Here is a 9,409-nt window from a genome sequence, read left to right as displayed (position 1 = left end):
GGCGTCAAAACCCCGTGGGGAGCCTATCGGACTCACCGGCACCGGCCGGTCTCTTTCCGGGGGGGCCGCATTTTTGAGTTGGGGGGGGCACAAGGTCAATTGGCCCCGAGTCTGCTGTCGGGGTGGCGGTCGGCGCAGCGGCGGCGTTTGAGGCGGCGGGTGGCGAGTTCCCGACGGCGGTCCAGGCGGAGGCGGGCGAGCCGGAGGTGGGCGAGGCGGAAGCCAGCGCCGCTTCAGGGCAGCCTCAACAATACGACGTCAGCAGTCTGTCGGCAGAGGTCGCGCTCTGGCGCCACGACCTCGGCCGGCCGCCACTCGAGAGCTGCGCGGCGCAGGAGCCGCCGCCGACGGTGCTGCCGACCGGGGCTGAAGGGGTGCTGGCGGCGGCGGCGAAGGCGGCGGCGGCAGCGGCAGCGGCGGCGGCGGCGGCGGCGCCGGTGCAGCCCGCAGCGCCTGCGAGTCCATCGTCCCCAAGCGAGGTCCCTGCCCAGAGCAGCCCTGCGCGGCTGCACGCGAAGGGCGTAGCAGAGGGCCGAGACGTCGAGGCGCGGCCGCCGTCCGAGCCTTCCGCCCGAACCGGCGCCCCGGCCGCCCTTGCAACGACAACCGCCCTCGCCTCGCCGGGCGCCCTCGCAACGGCCCTCGCCACCGCAACAGTCACCACCGCAACGGTCACCACGGCCGCCGCCGTCGCCGCTCCCTCCGCCCGCGCCGGTGCGGGCCTCGCCACCTCGGCCATCCTTGCGGACTCCCTTGTACCTTCTCGAGGCGGCGCCGACGGCAGCCCTAGCGATGGTGGCGCTCCGGGCGGCGACGCCATCGGCGACGCTGGCTCCGGCACAGCGGGAGCGGAGGCTGCCCTTGCCTCCGCGTACGGGGCATCCAAGGAGTGCGCCGCCGTCAGCCGCGAGCTGCCGCCGCTCGCCGACAACGCGGCGGCGGAGGAGCGCGCGTCGCTGCTCAGCAGGCTGCGCCGCTTCTACAGCGTGCACAAGCCGAGCAAGCTGAGCGAGACGGGTGCGGGATCGCTCGAGGCGGTCGCGGCCTTCTACGAGGGCCGCGAGGGCGAGCTGGACGCAATCCTTGTGGGGAAGTACCAGGTGGGGTTTTCGTCGGTCGGAGGGGCAGCGGAGGCGGCGGCGGCGGGCGGCGCGTAAAGTAGTTAGGGGCGCCCCGGTCCCTCTAGTGCAGCGCAGCGCAGGGGCAAAATTAGAGGCACGTAGAGCCGCAGCGCGTCTGTGCATTTGTGTGCGCTCAAACTAGATAAATCTAATCGCAGCCATTTAATCACAGCATCTCGTTCGTGTATAACCTGTAACTCGTTCGCGTGGGCCGGGGGGGCTGGGGACTTGGCTCTTGGGGTCGTGCAATTTATTCAACGGCTATCCATTTCACTGCTGCTCGCGTTACAAAACCTTGATTTTGACCATTTGCGCCATTTTGTGCCTCTCGGTGCCTTCCAGATAGGCAGCTGTGACCCCGCCAAGTAGACGGCGGCACACAGCAGGTGCGGTGTGCCGCCGTCCACTCGGCTGGATCGCAGCTCGATACGACGCCTGCAACCCGTCTCCGGTCAAGTGGCACGACGCTCATCGCACCTGTGCCAGCGCTGCCGTGCAGGTTGCCACGACGCTTCTAGACGCTCGCCCAGCCTTCCTTTCTATCCCATTGGGCAGTCTGGGAACGGTGGCGGTCAGAGGCAAAGCCTACAAGGGGTGGTGGAACCACATGTCACGGCTACTGCCGGCTCGACCCCACGATAGCCTCCGAAGGCTGACTTTGCGGCACCATCATCGGACGATGTCGACGCATTGGGTCGCTCTCGCGGTAGCCAGATGACCTCTCATACTAGGAGCATCGGCCATGGCCGCAGGGAGCGCGGGGGAAGGCGCTGGAAGCAACACGGAGCTCCGTTGGAGACGTTTTCAAGATCATAAACTTCAGTCTGCAGGGGGGCAACTCCCTCGCACGACACTGGGCACGGGACTGGCGCGCACTGGCACTAACACAGGTACACCACGGGAGCCCGAAGAAGAATTTTAGAGCGCCCCTGGATTTTTTTCTTCCGTGAGCTCAAGTGTCAAGAGCATGCAGAGCGCATCTCTCTCTCTGTTGTGCGAGGCGTGAACCGACCGCGCCATTCGCTCTCAGCTGGCAACCCTGTCTGCACGTCTCGCGCGCGCGTGAACAGGGAGAATGTACTCGGCGATGAGAGCCTCTCCCTCGCCGCACGCAAAGAATGCCCGCACATCGTCGCGCGTCCAAAATCGACAGTCCCGTCAGTCGTGAGGGCGAGCCATCCGTCAAAAAGGCAAACACGAGACTCCACCATCGCCTCCAGCCGCTTCGACCCAGGCTGAAAGCTCGCAATCTGGGCAAGAACAGCGCTGGCGTAGCCGGCGCTGCCCGGCGTCTGCGCAACAGCCAGAGCGACAGGCTGCTCTCGTCCCTGTACACTCTTCAGGCTCCGACCATACGCGGTGCGCTGTGCGTTCGCTGAGAGGGCCGCGACCTCGGCTGGACTTGCATATGGCGTCATCTCCCTGGCGCTCGACGCGCATCTGCTGCAGGTAGTGGCCGAGTTGTGGTTGACAGCGTCTCTGCAATGCCGACATAGCCACCACTCCCAGCCGCAGCTGCGGCATCGTGCGCCATTCGGCGGCCGACGGTCTCTGACCGCGCTGCGCTCGCAGCTGCAAAGACGCCGCCGCAAATGCCGCCGGACCCGCATCCGGAAGAGCCAGGATTCCAGCTGCCGTCGCTGCTCCATCCCCCGCAACAAGCGTGCGATGCTGCAGCACTGCGCCAAGAGGCGCAGCAACCTCGACCCGGGTGTTGCTCGAGTCCGCAACGCCCACGGGACGAATGCGATTGCCTGGCCCTATCGCCAAACGGCCCTGCTCCTCCTCTTGTCTGGCAGCAAACGCAAGCTGCGGCACAAGCCGCGTTGGCGCAGAGGAGGCGGCAAGCCTCAACGCGCCTACCCGTGGCATCCCGCCGGATCGGGCCAAGACTAAGGCTGCAGGCGTCGGCCCCGGCTGCTGCGAGGGCCCTCCCGTTGAGGTGTCCATCTTATGTGCAGTGGGGCTACAACTGTAGCACGTCGGCAGGATCCCCCAAACCGTCATAATCCCCCCCAAATTGAATTCGACCGCGCCCAAAGCTGCCCCCCCCCCCCCCCGCAAACTTTAAACCCCCATAAGAACTATCTGCAGGGGCTCCAGGCCCCCAAATGACAACACGTGTGAGTGTTAGAGTTGTTTGGTATTGCTAAAAATCTCTCTCTCTCCCGACCTATCCCCTCACGGAAAGAAATAAAGCAGCACGGACGCCTGGGAGGTTGTGCGAGGCGGCAGCATGAAAGTCTTCATATGGGCCCAGCCCGATCACCCGCGCCGCCCTCGCCCTGGCCAGGTAATCAAACAGGCAGGAGAGCGATATCTCATTGCCCCGGCGCCCACGCGCACGCCTCGACCTTCTTGGGCAGCAGCTGGTTGGACGTGTCCTCCCCGTGGCCTAGGCAGCCGTCCTCGCCCTTGCCCCAGGTAAAGAAGGCGCCGCCGGTGGCGAGGGCGAGGCTGTGCCCGCCTCCCGCCGACACAGCGACGACTCGCTGGCCCGCCAAGGCTTCGATCTTCTTCGGCAGCAGCTGGCTCTGCGTGTCGCCGTGGCCCAACCTGCCGTAGCCTCCATTGCCCCAGCTCCAGACAGCTCCGTCGGCCGTGCGGGCGATGCTGTGGCAGGATCCAGCCGACGCAGCGACGACGCGCTGGTCAGCCAAGGCCTCGACCTTCTTGGGCAGCAGCTGGTTCTGCTGGTCGCCATGGCCTAGCTGGCCTTCCGCTCTCCAGCCCCAGCTCCAGAGAGCGCCGTCGGCGGTGAGGGCGAGGCTGTGCGCGAATCCAGCCGACACAGCGACAATGCGCTGACTAGCCAAGGTCTCAACCTGCTTCGGCAGCAACTGGTGCTGCTCGTCGCCGTGGCCCAACCGGCCAAAGGCTCCCCAGCCCCAGCTCCAGACGGCGCAGTCGGCGGTGAGGGCGAGGCTGTGCCCGCCTCCCGCCGACACAGCGACGACAAGCTGACCAGCCAGGGTCTCAACCTTCTTCGGCAGCAACTGGTCCTGCTGGTCGCCGTGGCCCAACCTGCCATAGGCTCCTGCTGCTGCTGCTGCCGCTGCTCCCCCTCCTCGCGCGGCCTAAAGCAGACGAAGCAGAACTTTCGTTTGGGCGGCACATCTCGCACCGTTTGCGGCTAGAAGAGCGGCGTTGCTGCCGTTTGCGGCCGACAACCCGCGCGACCGCCGCCGACGGCCCTGCCTCTCCTGCCGCCGGCGCCTGCCCCGCGGCCCGCGCGTACGCCACCGCCGCCTCCACCGCCGTGCCGAAGGTGCCGAGGCAGACCGTCCTTCCGTCCCTGTGCTTCGCCTGGAAGCGGCCAGGGGCCTGCGCGTACACGCCTAAGTAGCCGGTGTTGTTGCTGGAGAGGTGCAGCTGCAAGCCCTCCGCCTCTGTCGCCACCGACGGAGGAGGAGCCGGAGGCTGGTACTCGCCGACCGCCTGCGCGTATGCCACCGCCGCCTCCACCGCCGTGTCGAAGGTGCCGATGTAGGCATGGTTGTGCTCCGCCCGGAAGCGGCCATAGGCGAGCTCGTACACGCCCTTGTAGCCGGTGCTGGTGCGGCTCGAGAGATGCAGGTGCAACCCCTCCGCCTCCGTCGCGACCGCTACCCCTTGTAGCTTGGATGCCGCCCGCCCCGGCTTGGACGCCGCGAGCGCGTCGGTGCGCGGTGTCAGCGGCATCAGCTCTGTGCGCGCAGATACAGCCCCGCCCGCCGCGGTGGCGTCGGCGACTCTCGCGAGCAGAACGGTTAAAAGAAAAAATTCCACGCAGACACTGGCACAACAAGGGCGCAGGGGGGGGCGACAGGGGGGACGTGGCCTGAGTGATGTGTACGCCCACTCAGGATGTGTGGCAGCCCGCTGGCTGTGTGTCTTGTGAGCTTGTTTGTGTCTGTGTGTCGCTCGTGCGTGTCGTCATCATCTGTCTTGCGTGCACCCATACCGCGTTGGTGTCCAGTCCGAGCCTGACTGTTCTTCACCTTACTACATACATACATACGGGCGCAGGAGAGCCCCACCTGTCCCCCTGATCGTTCTTCCAAAATCCTGCTCGTGCAGGTGGGGACCCTGTCCTCGTCCCATCCCTCGTTTGGCGTGTCTGTTTTCTTTCTTTCTTTCTTACAAGGGCGCGGACTGGCGCGGATAAAAAAGAAAGAAGCGGCCCGCCGCTCGCCGCTCGCTCGGCCGAGACTGCCTGGATCCGGGGGGGATCTCTCTACTTCAGACGAATCTCGCTCTCGAGAACCTCGAAAGAAGGCGGACCTCCGCGATGGCCATCGCTGCGTTCTTGCTGCTCGCCTCCGCGGTGAGCGCGACCCCGCTGCACGCGGCGGTCCTTGAAGAAGCGAGACATGCTCGACGCGCGAGGCTTGAACGCTGCACGTCGCCGCCGTGCGAGGGCACCAGGCAGCAGCAGCGCGACTGCTGCTACAGCACCACGCCTTGGCGGCGCGAGCAGATGCCCAGGGCAATTTGACATGTGCCAACTGCGGGCTCAACCAGAAGACGTCGGGGTGCTCTTCCACGCGTCAGCTCGACCCTGCTCCGATGAGAGCTCGCGGCCTAAATGTGCGGCGAGCCAAGCAAATGCCAGCGATGCTCCACAGGCTCATGAGCGTCAACACGGATGCACGCCGGGCTTGATCCGGCACGTTGACGAGCCCTAGAGGGCCGGCTTCCGGGTAGGCGTCCGGAAAATCGCATGCAAAAAGCAGAAGAATGGGAGGCCAGAAGATGAAAGAACCAGCGGCGTCGCGCGCGGCCGACGAGGCAATCGCCACGCTAGTTCGGCGCACAAAGCTTTGGAGGTCTGCCTGGTTGCTCGAGCGCGCGAGGCGCTCGCCACGTTGGAGGCTAATGGCAAGAATGCTAGGAGACCAGGCAAGCAGGTATGAACAGGCAAGCATGAAGAAGATGCCTTGGGTGAATGTCGAGGTCTCTCGAAACCATGCGCTCACGCCCAAAAAAAGGCAAAACGCAGGGAGCAACAACAAGAGGAGGTTGGAGTACAGTGTAGTTGAACCACTGACTCGTTGCAACACCTGCTCCTTGAGTTGTGTTCGTACCATGTGATTGAACGCGTCCAACCCATCGGTCCCACCTCGCAAATAGATGGCACCGATTGCGGCATAGATCTCGTCGCGGTCAGTTGCACTGTAACAACCAGCCACTCTCACGTCAAACGACTCAAGGCAGCGCTGTAGAGCTATCCGCTGAAGTGCCATGGAGGCTCCAAAGAGGGTGACGCAAACGTAGAGGAGGAAATAGAGTACAAAAGAGAGTGCTGCCAACATTGGCACCGTGAATTGCCAGTAATCATCACCCACCAAGACTCTCTCTCCAGTTGGACCGTGCATCGATCCTGTCAGGTCGCCACGGTAGAAAAGCATCATAGACAGCAAAAACATGCCAAATCCCACCGCGACTGCCGCCATCATCACACCAAAGAGGACGTAGCTGCGTAGCGGCAGAAAAGTCACTGGCCTGTTCGGATGGATCGCTCTGTACATTGCGAGTTCGTAGACGCACCAGAGGCGGCTGAAGTAGTGCTCGTCCCAGAGCACAACCAGCTGAGAGGACATTGCGACGAACCCAGCCAGGTGCCGGATGCCCTGGGTCTTCAGAGCTCGGTTTGTCTGGTGGATGCAAGCCGCGTCAACAAAGTATGACCGCTGTCGCTGCGCCGCCAGCCAAACAAACGCTGACGCGGTGGCGGCTATCAAGCCAGCGACGTACTCGTGACAGGATGCGATGAGAACGATCGGGTTCTCAGCCACCACCCGTGTTCGGATGCTTCCGGGTAGTTCGATTGAGCGTTGCAGGTGAGCCATCAGCAGGCTGGCGACAATACCGACGACCAGTGGCGCAAGCCCGACCTCGTGCAGAGCGAGAGCCGTCCACTTGCTCCAACCTTCCGACCGCCACGCGTGCGAGATGAAGGAGTCGATGGCACAGACAGGGCGCGACCGCTCATAGAGACGTTCTCGATCCTCACGGTCCAGCCGATCCGGCAGCTTGGCGAACAGATTGTTGAAAGGAGACGCAAGTGTGCTGGCGATGCTGACGCCTCTCTGGAGCTCTTGCGGCGGATGGAGCGTGCTGGCTGCGGCGATGTACTTGGAAACGTTCACCGCCTGCGCTACGGCGGACTCGCTGGACTGCAACGACGCCGGCGAGGTCTTCCTATCGTGCATCCTGGCCGGTCCTTGGGTCTGGCTAATGCGGATCCGGGGCCAGTGGACGTGTCATGAATTCAGGACGATTTTTTTTCTTTTTTCGTAGAGGAGGGGGAAAAGGAACCCCCGCCCAAAACGGTGACCCACTGCCGAGGGAAAAGAATTCAATCCACAGCGCGGGAATTGCGCGCCCGCCGCCGCCGCCCCCGTCAAAACGAGCCCTACGTCGCCGCGCACCTTGAGGCAGTTGACGACCCGCGTGAGCGCTCGTCGTCGCCGATGGCCATGCTTTCTTTGCTGCCAGCGAGCCTGGCCTTCGGGCCCACGCCGTCGGTGCTCCAGGGTCCCCCCAGTCAAGGGGGTCTGGGGCTGCGCCCCAGGTAGCCCGCCGCAGGCGCCGATTTTTTGGGGCTTTTTTGACTGATTTTCATGAGGTGTTGCTACTAACTATTTTGGGACCAGTTGAAGCCTAAAAATGGCTACAAATACAGTCACAGCAGCTGCTCGTCATGAGCTGCTACTGTGTGGCAGAGCCCGCCGGTGCGGCACGCGGAGCACTCCGTGAGCGGTGACGGGTGCGGACGAGCGAATGAGAGGTCCCTTTCAGTGAGAGATAGGCAGTCCTAGTCCCTAACAACACATCTTCCACAGATAGCGACCTCTCATTCGCTCGTCCGCGCCCGTCACTGCTAGTCGGGGCACTCCCGGCGTACGGCCCGGTCCCGGTCGTCACTCCGGTTGCTCGTGTTCACACCGTCAGAACTCAGCTCCGCTAAGGATCCAGCGTCTGAGACTTGGGCATCTTACACAACTTTTGTAGTAGAGCACAATGGCACCCTTGCATCAAGTGCATCACTTCATTAATAGACCGTAATAGAGGTCCCCGTTTTCGGCCGCCGCGGCCGGAGAGCACCCCCGTCGCCCCCGGGGGGCCGTCGACACCCCAGGACGGTCCCGCGCCTCGCCGCTATGACGGGGACACACCCCGCACCGTCCGCTGTGTCCCCGTCTTTGTCCGGAGTGAAAAGTCCAACGCGCTCGTCGGTGGCGGCTTCCCCCAACTTGCGCCGCGCTCGGCGAACCTCGACAGCGCTTTCGGTGGCATGCAGCTCTTTGCGACAGAAGCCTGGAGAGCAGCTCCTCTGCTGCTCACACACTCTGCACAGTTGACACAGCCTATTGTGCGGCTGCCACAGCTGTGACAGCGATGGGCTCGCCCTCACTGGCCCTCAGTCACTTGTGCTGCGGCTTGTGTGAGCGACACTGCTCGGCGACTGCCGGCACACTGTGAGACCATGGGTTTGAGGTTAAACCACGCTACCAGCGCTTGGTCACATCGGCCCCGAGGTCAGATCCTTCTACTCTGTTGATGACAAGACTTGTCTACTGGCTGGAGCCGAGCAGTGGAGGGCCCAGCGCACAACCCCTGGTCAACTCAGGGTCCACACCCCGTAGTGTTTTGTGTGTAGTTTTATGTGGATACTTTGTGGCACGCATGTGCGCCCCCCACCAGTCTCGATCTGGACGATCTCCGCACACAGATCGTGAATAGAAATGAAGGATTCGCGGGGCAGCGCAGGCTGGGTCGCGCCACAGTCACTCTGCAGCCATGGGGGCGCTCGAGGCAACCGGCAAGGCCTCACTTGGTGAGTGAGAGGTGGGCAGGGCGGTGGCTGGTGTTGACGCATGCCACGCTCCACACACCGCGGCGGCGGGCCGCCAGCCCGCCGGGAGCTGAACCGGCGGCGGCCCAACAGCCAACACCCAGCTCAGTCGATCTGCAGGCGAAAGGACGACGACCCGATCTGGACCACGTCCCCCGGCCGCAGCTGCACGAGCGCCTCCCCGATGAGGCCTAAGGACGGTGAGGCGAGGGCGGAGCGAGGAGGCGCCTTCTCAACGGCAGCTTCCCATACCCCCACAGTACCCGAACCCAACCCTACCCCTACCGTACCCAAACCCTAGGCGCGCCTTCTCGATGGCCGCCTCCGCCTCTGCCACACTCGCAGCTCGCACGGCGAGCGCCTCCTCGCGCAGAGACAGCGCCTAAGGTGAGGTCAGGTACACCTCTCCACACACACGAGGGTGTGGTGTAAGGTTTGTCTTAGACAT

The 9,409-nt window shown here is 63.9% G+C and overlaps 3 protein-coding genes across 3 annotated transcripts in view; 1 reads left to right on the top strand and 2 right to left on the bottom strand.

Annotated features, from left to right (window-relative positions):
- The window catches only part of EMIHUDRAFT_104078 (hypothetical protein), a gene marked incomplete at both ends in the record, with an annotated part of 9,727 nt that extends 8,570 nt beyond the window's left edge, over nt 1-1,157 (top strand). The window contains one exon of the mRNA XM_005765305.1: nt 186-1,157. Coding sequence (XP_005765362.1) covers nt 186-1,157 — 972 coding nt within the window. The remainder of the gene's footprint in view (nt 1-185) is intronic.
- A 4,083-nt stretch (nt 1,158-5,240) lies between these two features.
- EMIHUDRAFT_213186 (hypothetical protein) lies at nt 5,241-7,315 on the bottom strand (the record flags this gene model as incomplete). The annotated part of the gene is made up of 5 exons (XM_005765304.1): nt 5,241-5,255; nt 5,385-5,457; nt 5,661-5,784; nt 5,866-5,935; nt 6,188-7,315. 5 exons carry the CDS (start codon nt 7,313-7,315, stop codon nt 5,241-5,243), a joined length of 1,410 nt encoding a protein of 469 aa, XP_005765361.1.
- A 1,751-nt stretch (nt 7,316-9,066) lies between these two features.
- EMIHUDRAFT_213184 (hypothetical protein) overlaps nt 9,067-9,409 on the bottom strand; it is a gene marked incomplete at both ends in the record, with an annotated part of 3,878 nt that continues 3,535 nt past the window's right edge. Inside the window, 2 exons of the mRNA XM_005765303.1 lie at nt 9,067-9,152; nt 9,247-9,343. Coding sequence (XP_005765360.1) covers nt 9,067-9,152; nt 9,247-9,343 — 183 coding nt within the window. The remainder of the gene's footprint in view (nt 9,153-9,246; nt 9,344-9,409) is intronic.

This window comes from Emiliania huxleyi (assembly GCF_000372725.1).
Source record: "Emiliania huxleyi CCMP1516 unplaced genomic scaffold EMIHUscaffold_56, whole genome shotgun sequence".
NCBI classification, from domain to species: Eukaryota; Haptophyta; order Isochrysidales; family Noelaerhabdaceae; genus Emiliania; species Emiliania huxleyi.
This window is presented reverse-complemented; position numbering and strand designations above follow the sequence as displayed.